The sequence below is a fragment of the Salmo salar genome, chromosome ssa12 (assembly GCF_905237065.1).
Source record: "Salmo salar chromosome ssa12, Ssal_v3.1, whole genome shotgun sequence".
NCBI classification, from domain to species: domain Eukaryota; kingdom Metazoa; phylum Chordata; class Actinopteri; order Salmoniformes; family Salmonidae; genus Salmo; species Salmo salar.
This window is the reverse complement of record NC_059453.1, coordinates 63,591,075-63,605,691: the sequence shown is the minus strand read 5'-3', so window position 1 is coordinate 63,605,691 and position 14,617 is coordinate 63,591,075. Positions and strand designations below refer to the sequence as shown.

The 14,617-nt window shown below is 41.2% G+C and overlaps 1 protein-coding gene across 1 annotated transcript; it reads right to left on the bottom strand.

Moving 5' to 3' along the window:
- Positions 1 to 3,250: 3,250 nt before the first annotated feature.
- Positions 3,251 to 5,480, bottom strand: LOC106565596 (methyltransferase-like protein 7A). Its single transcript, XM_014132899.2, has 2 exons — positions 4,896 to 5,480; positions 3,251 to 3,592 (listed from the first exon to the last, which is right to left on the bottom strand). Exons 1-2 carry the CDS (start codon positions 5,388 to 5,390, stop codon positions 3,359 to 3,361), a joined length of 729 nt encoding a protein of 242 aa, XP_013988374.1. The 5' UTR covers positions 5,391 to 5,480; the 3' UTR covers positions 3,251 to 3,358.
- Positions 5,481 to 14,617: the final 9,137 nt, after the last annotated feature.

Sequence of the window (14,617 nt, the reverse complement as noted above, 5' to 3'; positions counted from 1 at the left end):
AACATGTCATAACACTGTCATGACACATATTTACACCTGTTGTGACATATATTGCGTTATTATATCACTGGTTATGACCCCTACATAAGAATGTAAAAACCCACAAAACCTACCATGGTAGTTATTTTATGGCTGGTTATGACACCTACATAAGTGTCAAAACCCACAAAACCTACCACACAAGGCACAACATTCCATTGCACCATACCTACATGTAACTGACCATATTAAATTATCATCATTGTAATTGCACACACATTGATGTCAGACATGCACCTACCCCACAGCTCTGTTGCTGATGACTGGGTTGAATGCAGGAGTAGATTTCAGGAGCAGGACAGGACACCCTCTTTTTGACTGATATAATGGCATGTACGTGATAGGCCTATCAGGCTTATATGATTATGATGGTCATAATGATTCTTCACAGTGTCAAAGTGTATTTTCTTAGTCCAAGTAAAGTGACACAGGATGGTCATAATGCTTCATGACAGTGTTATAAAGTTGTTTAAAGTATGATGAAAAAAACATGACTTTAAATAATTCATTACAACAAAGGATTTAAGAAACAAACTTTCAAAATGAAAGAAAACTTCTTGGCAAGGAAAAACATTATTGGAATAAATGTGGGTTGACACTCTTATTTAGGTGTCATAACCAGCCATAAAATTACTCAATATATATTACAACAAGTGTAAATATATGGGTCATGACAGTGTTATGACAGGTTATGCTAGCTATTATGACATGACAAGGTTATGATGTTATAACATGTTATGACACAGGGTGTCAAGTAAAGTGTCACTAAATTTGCTATAACTGGGCAAATCACCAGAAGCAATTATTATCAACAAATTTGCAAACGCATCTCGCGACTGCATGATTGAAAGACCACTTGTGCCTGTCAATGCAGTCTCCAGAGGTTGGGAAGACAGTGAGCAACACATCGCATCCGGAGGGCACTTTTATCCAATTCTGATCAGGGTAGCCTAATTGTTTTATATTGTCCATTCGGACAACTAAAATCGATAGTCTGCTTGTCCACTTGTCCCGAGCAAGCAGACAAGTGTTAATGTTGAGGCCCTGCTCAAGGATTTTGCCTGTACTTAATTCTATTGTTAATTTTCATCTTAAAGAACACCCTAGTCATTGTCTATGACACGGATACCCATAATATGATGCAGCCACCATCATGCTTGAAAATATGAAGTGAAGCTTTGTATTCAGGACAAGGTTAATTTATTTTGCCACATTTTCTGCAGTTTTACTCTAGTGCCGTATTGCAAACAGGATGCATGTTTTGGAATATATTTTACCTGTACAAGCTTCCTTTTCAATCTGTCATTTAGGTTAGTATTGTGGAGTAACTACAATGTTGTTGATCCATCCTCAGTCTTCTATCACAACCATAAAACTCTAACTGTTTTAAAGTCACCGTTGGCCTCATGGTGAAATCCCTGAGTGGTTTCCTTCCTCTCTGGCAACTGAGTTAGGAAGGATGCTGTATCTTTGTAGTGACTGGGCGTATTAATACACCATCGAAAGTGTAATTCCTGAGTGGCGTAGTGGTCTAATGCACTGCATCGCAGTGCCACAAGAGATCCTGGTTCAGTCCAGGCTCTGTCGCAGCCGGCCACGACCGGGAGACCCATGGGGCGGCGCACAATCGGCCCAGCGTTGTCTGGGTTAGGGTAGAGTTTGGCTGGTAGGGATGTCCTTGTGCTCTAGTGCAGGCTGGGTGCATGCATGCTGACCCCGGTGTACAGTGTTTGCTCTGACACAATGGTGTGGCTAGCTTCCAGGTTTAGTGGGCAGTGCAGCTTGGTTTGGTTGTGTTTCGGAGGATGCACGGCTCTTGACCTTTTCTTCTCCCGAGTCCGTACGCGAGTTGCAGTGATGAGACAATACTAACTACCAATTGGGAAAAATGACAAATTAAATGAAAGTGTAATTCATAACTCCACCATGCTCAAAGGGATATTCGGTGTCTGTTTTTATATTCTACTTATTGACTCAAGACATTTCAGCTTTTCATTTTTATTTACCGTGAACAAATTTCAAAAAACAATTCCACTTTGACATTATGGGGTATTATGTGTAGGCCAGTGGCACAAAATCTCAATTTAATCAATTTTAAATTCAGACTGTAACACATCAAAATGTGGAAAAAGTCAAGGGGTGTGAATACTTTATGAAAGCACTAATGACAGGAGGAATTGAGGAAACACCAGACTAAACTATGGGAGAAATTCAATTGCATACTCCTCACATCCTTTCTCCACTCTCCTCAAAACCTGTTGGAGGAGAAGGTCTGAGTGGCGGGACATCTGGCTTTCTCCTCCAATGGATTTTGAGAAGGAAGAGAGGAGAGAGGACTTGAGTATCCAATTGAGATTCTCCCTATGGAACATGTCTCAGACCCAGAGTTTATCTGATCAGGTGGTCAGGAAATGTACATTGCTCCTTGATGGAGGGCCTATTGGTTAGGGTTTATATCCACTAGACAGTAATCCTCTTCTCCTAGCATTCTGAGCCTCCACTCTCCCTAAAGAAAACAGCTTGTTGCTCCATTTGGTTACAGAGTTGATCTCTTCAGATTAATACACACTCCCTGTATATGCCATTTTAAGTACTTTCTTTGAATAACACTTTTTAAGAAAAGTACCCAAAACCAAAATAACACTTGGTGGTATGCTTCTAACTTTCCTCTCAAGCTAAGCAGGGTTGGACTGGTTGTTCCCTGGATGGGAGACCAGTTGCTGCTGGAAGTGGTGTTGGAGGGCCAGTAGGAGGCACTCTATCCTCTGGTCTGAAAAAATATCTCACGGCAGCGACTGAGGACATTGCCCTGTGTAGGGTGCGGCCTTTTGGATGGGTGTCAGGTGTCCTGACTTCCATGGCACTTATTGTAAGAGTAGTGATGTTAACCCCAGTGTCCTGGCTAAATTCCCAATCTGACCGTCATGGCCATCTAATCATACCTAGCTTCCAATTGGCTCATTCATCTCCCTATAGCTATTCCCCAAGTTAAATAAGAACGTGTTCTGAGTCAACTTACCTGGTAAAATAAGGGTTATAAAATTACACTGAATACATAAAAGTGTCAACAATTATTTTTTAACAGTTGCTGGGATAGGCCTAAGACCAGAGATTTTTATCTAACTTTACTGTAAAGAAAAGAGAAACACGCACTCTTGCTTATGACGTATGATATTAAAGCTTGCATAGAAACAAGTGATACAAGCAAGAGCACTGTGCAGGTTTATTTTTTATTTTAACTGTCATCACATTATTCCCACACACTTGCAACGAGATAATTCAGATGTGCAAGTGTTTTTTAGATTTTTTTAGTCAAACTTTACTTGACAGCATAGCCAATAATATGTGGTTTGATCATGAAGTTGAGTGGTGCCTCGATGTGCCTCAGTTTGAGCTCAGAGAACCCAGCAGTCTCCAGATGTTTCCATGTCGCCCTGACTACTTCACATCCATCCCCAAAGTAGTACCATATCGGCTGGAGGACGTGCTGGAAGAAGTATGTCCAAGAGGATGGGTCTGCCACTACATGCTCCAAAAAGTACAGAGCACCCCCCTGTTGGACATTGACAACAAAAGTTACCAGTAGTTACAAAGCATTTTGTTCCAACCTTCAGTCCATACCACTGATAGTAGAAAAATGCATTATGTCAGTATGTAGATAGTAAATGACTATTTAGTTGAAACTTATAAACATGACAGTCTTCTAAAACTAGCCGCAGCAGGGCATTTATGTTTAGTGATTCAAGTGCCTGCACAGTGGTGTAGTCATTGCCCACTAGCTTGTGTTCTTGATGTTTCAATCAACTACATTGAATTCGTTGGTGTAGCTATATTGTAAAGGTTTGGTGCCTGCTATAGCTCGTTGCAACATCCCAGCTATAGCCTAATATTCATCAGAATTTAAAACTACCTAGACATACTGGTTGTGTTTCAAAACCTTTTCTAAACAACATTTACAATGTTAGATTGCCAGTTGAGTTACAAGTCGCCATTTGATTAATTGTTTTGCAAGTTACCAATTGATTTTCTGAGTAACGCTAATTGCCATCATAATCTGTAGGAAAGTAGTTTTAATCATTTAGACTACACAATCTACGCAGTAAGCCCTAACAATAGTGACCTCAGTTGTACACAGAGTACAAAACATTTGGAACACCTTCCTTGCAATAAAACTGGGCCAATGGCCAAATAACAAGTATCCTATTTCAGACTCAATACATAGACAAATTCCTCCCATATCTCTGCATTAAGCCCCTATTACTGAAAGAAAACACTATGTCCCTTGATCGTTAGTACTGTATTGACCTCTCGTCCTCTGCGTTGTGTATTATCTTAAAATATTCTTACACTAGCATTGAGTTGCACACCCTTTTCCCCTCAGAACAGCCTCAATTCGTCAGGCCATGGACTCTACAAGATGTCCAAAGAATTCCACACGGATGCTGGCCCGTGTTGACTCCAATGCTTCACAGTTTTGCCAAGTTAGCTGGATATCCTTTGGGTGGTGTCTCAAGGCTTAAAAATCCCTTTAACCTGTCTCCCCCCCCCTTTATCTACGCTGATTGAAGTGGATTTAACAAGTGACATCAATAAGGGATCATAGCTTTCATCTGGCTTCACCTGGTCAGTCTGTCATGGAAACAGCAGGTGTTCCTAATGTTTTTATATACTCCGTGTATAATCTTTTGACAAAATGCCAGCAGCGCGTTACTGACATTTCTCTGAAAAACATATTTTAACTATGCTGAAGGGTGAGACCATGGCCAATATTTTCTATTTGAGAATGGATGCATTGTTTCCTTTCCCAGTGGACACGCGCTCAAATGTTTACACTCTAAATATGAAAATCAACTTACAGGCCTCAATATGCGATGGGCCTCCTGCAATGTTCGCGGTACGTCGTTGACAGAACACAGAACCAGCGTGCACACGACAACGTCCACCGAGTCATCTTTCACTGCCCTCATGTCCTCTCCGGAAGCGACCACAAATCTTTCAAATGTTAGGTGATCATTGACAGCCAGACTTTTTTGTAGATACTTCTCGAAGTGAGGATTGGGGTCGGTGCAAACCACCTTGCAACCAGACGGGTAGAACTCAAAGTTAGCCCCGCTTCCGCAACCAATCTCCAAAATGCGAAGCGGGCCATTGCCTTTGGTGAACTCTGAGAGATTGCTGAAAAGATCCTTCTTTTTGTCGTTCATTTTCTTGTTGTAGGTGAAAGATATCTTGTAAATTAGAAATGGAAAGAAACGCTTGTAGATGCCATATATGCCAACCACTTCCATTAATTGTAGTGGCAACGTTACTACCTTCAAAATAAACGTAAAGAAATTCATAAACAAAGTCATTTTGCGTTTGTTAAACTGCAGAAGTTGATACAGTCGAAATAATGTTTCGGGATTCAAGTTCTTCGTCTTCTTCTGTGTATTTTTTATGACACTTGGCAACCAACTTTAAAGTGCATTACCGCCACCAACTGGACTGGAGTGTGGACCAGAGACATGGAGGCACAGCTATGTAATGTAGAAGGGAGGGGTAAGAGTCTTTAAGCTGTCAATCTTGTTTTATTTTTCCATGAATGTGGATGTTTGATGTTGTTTGGCCTATGCCATGCCTCTCACCATATCACAGTGCATTTTCTTGAACTTAAAGTAAATATCTGTGAAAATCAGACAATAAAGAAATATCTAATTTAGTGGAGAGCCTCGTTCTGGTCCAAGTATGATAATTAGGGTCCTCACGGAATCCAGGCATTAAAAAATATTAAAACATGTATTACCTTAGTAAGGAATCAACTAATGTATTGAAAATGTATTAATTTGCCCAAGTTTATCATAAGACAGGAACAAAATGTATCAGTGATACAACGAGACTGCCCCAGTCTTCTCGAAGTTAGATGGAAAGGCTTTTCTAAAAACATACTCAATTACATGTTCACTACAAAGAAGCTTATACTTTCCTAGCAGAATGATATCATTGTTGCATGTTGCGTTTATATTTTTGTTCAGTATATTTCAGTGCCAGAAATATGGGAGGGAAGGGAGTGATTGTTATTAGATTTGAGGAGTAATGGGGTTGATGAGCCAAGTTTAACTGAACGGCTGGGGAAATCTTCAGGGGATATAGGTTTTAATTATGTATTATGTTTACTTAGGGAGACGAGAATATTGGGTAGGATTTAGACCTTACACATCTCCTTAATGTTCAAGGTCCCTGAGCGTGACACGTAATGTTATTGCACAACCCTTATTTAACACAGTTAGTTATATTTCACTTATCACTTTTCACTATTGCCCATTCCCGAATGAGTAAATCTACTGTGTCCCCATGTCCCCAATGTCCTCCTTATTTGTTCATAAGGGTCAGTGCATGTGGCACAAATTCATATTTGTACCTGACCAGTTTGCACAGGGGGAGTCTATAGCGCTTCCTGGATGGCAGAAGCACAAACTCTGAGTTGAGCACATGGGAGGGGTGCTCTGATATTTTGTTTGCCATCCACAGCATGTTTGTGTGGGAGCTGTCCAGAAAGGTTTTGGTGGTCAGCTTGCCAATTATTTTTTAGGCAGTTTTCAGCACACTTGACACCCTGGCTTTTGCCTGTATTGTGGCACTGTTGTATCAAGCAGTGATGCAGTACTGCAACACACTCTGGATAGTGGAGCAAAAAAACATGTTCAGTATTTCCGAGGTTGCCCCGAAAGACTTCAGCCTGCAGAGAAAGTGCATGCACTGTTGCACCTTAGAACACACATAGCACATAGTCCACTTTGACACTCCATCTCAGGGCATGGTCAACATGTACTCCCAGATCTAAATATGAGAGTAGACCTGCTGGATGTGTTCACTGTGAATGACTACCTGGTTTCGGTCAGCCACTGACCTGGGCTCAAAGATAACCTCCTGTGTTTTTGTGACATTCAGGACTAAAGAGTTTGTGTCACACCACTGCACAAGGCTGTTTACACTGTCTAGGTACAGTGGGAGGTTGCTGTTGTCCTCCATTAGGGCCAGCAGGACAGTGTCATCAGAGAACTTAATCATAAAATGCTTGGTGTTTTGACTTGTGCAATCAGTGTACAGAATGAAAAGGACGGGTGAGCTCACACAACCTTGCGGGGCTCCCCAGTTGGTGACCACAGGAGGGGAGAGAGTGTTGTTTACCTTGAGTTGTGTTACTGAGAAATGAGTGTTACCAGTAAATGAGGTGTGGGTTAATGTCCAGTTCTTTCATTTTGGCTAGTAGAAGGTGCTAAAAGCAGAGGAAAAATCTATAAAGAGTGCTCTGGCATATGTTTTTGGTTGGTCTAGGGGTTTCAGGATCAGGTGTGTGAGGGTGGTCACTGCATCCTTTGTACTGCGCCTGTTTCTATATACAAGCTGGTAAGGGTCCAGTTTCCTATCTGCAGAGAGTTTTAGGTTCAGAGACACTATTCTCTTCAAAGATTTGACGAGCATTGTGGTCTGAGCCACTTGTCGGTAGTCATTGTGCTCCTTGGGGCATGGCTTTTTCGGGATGGGAATGAAGTGAATCGCTTTCCAGGCCTGTGGTATTGTGTGTGAGTCGATGGATAACTGGAAGATGAGTTACCAGACTGGGCCAAGCTCCTCAGCAAAGGTCTTGAGGAGGACTGGGCTCACATTATCTGGCCCAGAGGCCTTCCTTGGGTTCAGCTGTTTAAAAACCTTTGTGACCTGCTCTGTGGTAACAATGATTTCCTCAGCGTGAGAGGTAGGGACAGTCTGTAGGACAGCAAAGCAGTCATTTGTGTGATTATGGGTGTCAAATCTTTTGTAGAACAGGTTCAGTTTCTTCACAAATGTGGGCTCGTCATCCATGTGGAGGGGTTTGCAGGGTGCTGACATGCCGGCCATGCTCTTTATGGTTTGCCAGGCTAGCCCATTGTTCCTGCAGTGATGATTCATCATCTACATCAAATGTTTTCATAATTTATCTGCAGATAATCGCTAAAAAGCCTAGGCCTACCAATAGGTAACCAAATTAACGGCGCTCTCACTGATGCGATTCGGTAGGTTACACTGACTGACGAGACGAGAGTCACTCACTGTCTGGCCCCGACATGCCAGGAAAGGAAACCTAGGAAATCCTTTAGGTTACTTGTCCCGATGCGATACCATGTACATACAGTATAACAAAGTTGCGTTATTTATGAATGGCAAAGGGATATAGCAGATCGACTTTATTCAGTCAGTTCGACACCTTTTATATACTAGTCTACACTTGCTGTTCAGTTGTCACTCGACGCACAGTAAATAGCCGACAATGTGCCACAACTTTGCATAGCTGGCTATGTGAAAAACACAAAAGAAAATAAATGAATGTGTCAGAAAAAAATATTAAGATATGCCGTGGATTTTGACTCATCGTTACAACTTACATTACATTGGATGTGAAAATCCATGCGCATCATGCTCTCTCCCTCCTCTGTGTAATTTATTTGGACTGCAACTGGAGATCTGTATATAATGACGATATGCTCATGTCTCCACCCTAAAACGGGAGTCATTGTCCCAAAGGCGGGAAGGCAGGCATCAAGCTTAGTTCCAAAATAAGCCCATAAAAATGCATTGGGCTGTGAAACCTCTTGCTTCGCATCTTCCTTTCTGCTGCGTTGTCCTATCATCGTTCGCTTTGTGACTGACAGGCGCCTATCCTATCAATAGATTGTTAGAAGATGCACATCGTTCATTCTAGTGGAAGAAGGCTTGTCGGACTGGCAAACTAAAACTTTTAAATTAAAAGTAGCCTAGTTAATATGAAGTGGAAAATGTAGCTGGCTGAAAATGAGTCTGTAACCGGTTGATTAGCCAACAGCTGGCGCTTATGGAAAACATTGGTGGTGGCTGGCTGGAGAACATATTAACTGTAGCTTCCCACATTAGCTATAGCAAATAATAATTCAACAAAACTGTGGCCTACAACCAGGTGCGGTGCTAGGGTCTCAGCACAGAGGGGGTGGATTGGTCTCGAGGGGCCCTTCTGACCAAATCATTTTTTAAAGGATAGCTGATATGGCCTATCATAAATGCAAATGAGGCATTATCACATATTTAGCCATGCAATCCGATTTCCAATAAAACATACAGAGAGATATGGTGTTTCACTTTGCCAGACACAAAAAAAAGAAAGCAGGTTGCCAGTTGGCCGCTAATAGCAAAACAAGGTTTTAGCACCAAGGACATGTCACTCTACAAAGCAGAGCGGCCTGGAGAGCTCCACAGGTAGTCGGCACCATGGTCAGCAGCACCCAAGCGAAGATTCATCAAAACCATTCATCTAAGGCATGAAGTGCTTGTTTAGTAGACAAATAGGCCTACATTCAAAGATAAAGTAGATACAGAAGTCTATAACTCAAAAACAGATACAGTGTAAGCAGCACATGGCAGGCAGTGTCTCTCTCTCTCTCTCACACACACACACACACACACACACACACACACACACACACACACACACACACACACACACACACACACACACACTGGCTATAAGTACAGTGAGGTGATGAGTAAGAGGGCCTGAAATAACATTCTGACTGCTTTTATCTTAACCAAAGACCAATAAAAAAGGATGTTCCACTCACCAGATAGCCTATTCTCAGCCAATCTTGCCATTTTGTAGATTGATTTAGCCTAGCAGTCAATTTTTTAATTCCATCATCATGCATTCCATAAATCAAAATAATAATCCCAACAAGTGAACGAACTATGTACAAATCAAGGTCCCATTTTAAAACGTCATCTTCCTCTTCTTCATGTTGTCAAACCACTTTGTAAATGCTCCCCATCCAACCTGACAGAGCTTGAGAGGATCTGCAGAGAAGAATGGGAGAAACTCCCAATATACAGGTGTGCCAAGCTTGTAGCGTCATATCCAAGAAGACTTGAGGCTGTGATCGCTGCCAGAGGTGCTTCAACAAAGTACAGAGTAAAGGGTCTGAATAGTTATGTAAATGTGATATTTCATTATTATATATATTTTTTTATAAATTAGCAAACATTTTTAAAAACCGGTTTTTGCTTTGTCATTATGGGGTATTGTGTGTAGATTGATGAGGGGGAAAAAACGGTTTAATCCATTTTAGAATAAGGCGTAATAAAATGTGGAAAAAGTCAACGGGTCTGAATACTTTCCAAATACTTTGTGCGGAAAGAGAGGAACTCATCCACAACCCTTGATTGCAAACTGTCACGGTCAAAACATATTGATACAACAGTAGCTAAGATGGGGAGAAGTCTGTCCATAATGAAGTGTTGCTCTATCTTCTTATTTTGGGGCGGCAGTTAGCCTAGTGGTTAGAGCGTTGGGCCAGTAACCAAAAGGTTCCTAGATCAAATCCCCGAGCTGACAAGGTAAAAATCTGTCATTCTGCCCCTGAACAAGGCTGTTCCTAGGTCATCATTGTAAATAGGAATTTGTTCTTAACTGACTTTCCTAGTTAAATAAAGGTAAAAAAATAAAATAATAATAATTAACAGCACTATCAACAAGGCAGGCCCTAGTTTTGTTACACCTGGACTACTGCTCTGTCGTGTGGTCAGGTGCCATACAAAGAGACTTAGGAAAATTGCAATTGGAACAGGGCAGAACGGCTGGCCATTGTATGTCAATCTCTCATGGCTCAAAGTGGAGGAGAGATTTACATCATTACTGCTTGTATTTCTAAGAGGTATTAACATGTTGAATGCACCGAGCTGTCTGTTTGAACTACTGGCATACAGCTCGGACAAATTAAATAAAACTTTATTTGTCACATGCACCGAATACAACATGTGTTGCTTACTTACAAGCCCCTTAACCAACAGTGCAGTTCAAGAAAGAGTTAAGAAAATATTTATCAAATAAACTAAAGTAAGAAATAATAAAATGTAACACAATAAAATAACAATAACGAGGCTATATACAGGGGTACCGGTACCGAGTCAGTGTGTGGGGGTACAGGTTAGTTGAGGTAATTTGTACATGAAGGTAGGGGTGAAGTGACTATGCATAGGTAATAAACAGCGAGTAGCAGCAGTGTAAAAAACAAATGGGGGGTGTCAATGTAAATTGTCCGGTGGCCATTTGATGAATTGTTCAGCAGTCTTATGGCTTGGGGGTAGAAGCTGTTAAATGATGGTTTGAGCCTTTCAGTGAGATGAACAAAAGTTTCAATGTTACATATTGCAAATTGAGTTAAAAATGTTACAATGTTGCCATTTTTCTCTGTCTCACAATGGTACCAATACTAGCCTCATCTCAGATCTGTTTGTGCTCTTGCAAACTCCTTCGCTCATTGTCAAGCCAAATCTGTTTGGCATGATAGCACAAACAGACTGGCACTCAGACTATGTTATCAATAGATAATCTGAGTAACACTATTGCCATGATTTGTGGGAAAGTAGATTTAATCATCAAGACCACACAATCTACACAGGAAGTCCTAACATTAGTGGGGACTACATTTATATAATCCTAACTGTTATCAAAGGGGATTAATTCCTGACAGACCTAGGCTTGTTTTTTACATTTATCTGATCAACTTATTTTTATTATCCTTTACATTATGTTGACAGCTGATGGACAATTTTTTCAATTTGAGAATGGATGTTAGCCTATTGCTTTCATTCCCATGCATAAGCTCTCAAATGTATACTGTAAAGAGAATCAATTAGCAAGCCTCACTATGTGATACGCCTCCTGCAATGTTCGCAGTCTGTCATTGACAGAACACAGAACCAGCTAGCAGACGACATTGCCCACTGAGTCAACCTTTACTTCCCCAATGTCCTCTCCCGATGCGACCAGAAAGCTTTCGAATGTTAGGTGGTCATTGACAGCCAGGCTCTTTTGCAGATAGCCTACTTCTCGAAGTGAAGATTGGGGTCAGTGCAAATCACCTTGCAACCAGATGGGTAGAACTCAAAGTAGGCCCCGCTTCCGCAGCCAATCTCGTAAATGTTTCATGAACATTTTATCATTTCCTCCGCTCCTGGCTGCATGTGCTGCCATAGAAATAGAATGAATAGAACAGGCGTCCCCATTCAAGTCAATGATGGCATAATGGGTGGACTGGCTCCCATTGCGAGTGTACCCATAGGAGCAAAGCAGGAAGCAAAAGCAGGAAGCAAAACAGGAAGTGATTCAACTCAACTGACATTACAAAAGATATGCAATGCATTTGTTACGTTATAGCCTTATTATAAAATTGATTAAATTGTTTTTTCCCCTCATCAATATACACACAACACCTCATAATGACAAAGCAAAAACAGGTTTCTCAAATTTTTTGCAAATGTATTTCAAATAAAAACTGAAATCACATTTACATAAGTATTCAGACCCTTTACTCAGTACTTTGTTGAAGCACCTTTGGCAGCGATTAAAGCCGTCTTCTTGGGAATGATGCTACAAGCTTGGCACACCTGTATATTGGGGGTTTCTCCCATTCGTCTCTGCAGAGCCTCTCAAGCTCTGTTAGGTTGGATGGGGATGGTCGCTGCACAGCTATTTTCAAGTCTCTCCAGAGATTTTTGATTGGGTTCAAATCCGGGCTCTGGCTGGGACACTCAAGGACATTCAGAAACTTTTCCCGAAGCCACTCCTGCGTTGTCTTTGCTGTGTGCTTAGGGTCGTTGTCCTGTTGGAAGGTGAACCTTCGCCACCAGTCTGAGGTCCAGAGCGCTCTGGAGCAGGTTTTCATCAAGGATCTCTCTGTACTTTGCTCCGTTCATCTTTCCCTCGATCCTGACTAGTCTCCCAGTCCCTGCCGTTGTAAAACATCCCCACAGCATGATGCTGCAACCACCATGCTTCACCGTAGGGATGGTGCCAGGTTTCCTCTTGACAGGATACTTGGCCAAAGAGTTCTATCTTGGTTTCATCAGACCAGAAGAATCTTGCTTTTCTTCTCCGATTGCTCAGTTTGGCTGGGCGGCCAGCTCTAGGAAGAGTCTTGGTGGTTCCAAACTTCTTCCATTTAAGAATGATGGAGGCCACTATTTTCTTGGGGACATTCAATGCTGCATACATTTTGTGGTACCTTTCCCCAGATCTGTGCCTCGACACAATCCTGTCTCGGAGCTCTACGGATAATTCCTTCAACCTCATGGCTGTTTTTTTTCTCTGACATGCACTGTCAACTGTGGGACCTTAATATGACAGGAATGTGCCTTCCCAAATCATGTCCAATCAATTTAATTCACCACAGATGGACTCCAATCAAGTTGGAGAAACATCTCAAGGATGATAAATGGAAGCAGGATGCACCTGAGCTCAATTTGAGTCTCATAGCAAAGGGTCTGAATACTTATGTAAACAAGGTATTTCAGATTTTTTTAATATATACATTTGTAAAAACTTCTAAAAACCTGTTTTCACTTTGTCATTATGGGGTATTTTGTGTAGATTGATGAGGGAAAAAAAGGATTTTATCAATTTTTCCAAAATGTGGAAAAGGTCAAGCGGTCTGAATACTTTCCGAATATACTGTGGACATCCCATGACAGAGTGTCTATAGCCTAGTTGTTACGGCTGTCGTAGAGAGGGGACCAAAGCGCAGCGGGGTAAGTGTTCATTATATTTATTAAACAATGAACCACTAGAACAAAGAAACAAAACGAAAAGCCAAACAGTTCCGTCAGGTAACGAATACAAAACAGAAAATAACTACCCACAAAACACAGGTGGGAAAAGGCTGCCTAAGTATGATTCCTAATCAGAGACAACAATAGACAGCTGCCTCTGATTAGGAACCATACTCGGCCCAACACAAAGAAATACAAAACATAGAATGCCCACTCCACACCCTGACCTAACAAAATAGAGAAATAAACCGTCTCTCTCAGGTCAGGGCGTGACACTAGTACTTTAAAAAGCTCACAAAGTTGCTGTCACAAACGCCACAGAGTTGTCACTGACTAGTTGGATATTCAATTCCCAGCGAGCAAAACATTTCTGTACTTACAGACTTCATAGAAATTCATTTTTATCAGGGTTTTCCTTTGGTGGACCATACTTTTTGTGACAGTTATCAATAAAACTCATGAATGCAACTGTTTATGTCAAATTGTTCTACGTGTAGCCCTGGTTTCCCTGAATAAAAAATGCTAAAACACTTCATTGTGAGGTTAAACTTAAGTGCTGGACATGCAGATACATGAAAGTCAGATAAATAAAAAGACGATTCTTTTGCTGGGATGTCAGGACTGATATGGTTAATTCCCTCTCAGGTTTCCTTCTAATCAAGAGGAAGGGCATGCTTATGACTCACCTAAGTGAGTCACCTAACTATCATTCATGCTTAATGGTGGCTTCTTAGAAACCATGCACATTCAAATCGATTATATATTTATTCCTGGGAGATGGAGGTAATGTAACAGTTTTGTCATCCACTAAACAAACCTACAAATCCTCCATTTTAACTTTTGGATAACGAATTATATGATAGTCTTCTTAACTATTAGTTCAATAACTTTGTTTCATTTTGTTTTGCGATCTTACGGTCCCTGGGCCGTTTTCAAACCAAAGGCATTTACCGACACTCCCTAACAATTTGCTGAGAGTCATCAATTA

Bases quoted from the DNA above. Each gene is read 5' to 3' on its own strand.
- LOC106565596 (XM_014132899.2), bottom strand. From the start codon at position 5,390: ATGACTTTGTTTATGAATTTCTTTACGTTTATTTTGAAGGTAGTAACG. The intron at 3,593-4,895 runs GTAAGTTGATTT...AATGTCCAACAG, and splicing joins CCCATCGCATATTGAGGCCT to GGGGGTGCTCTGTACTTTTT.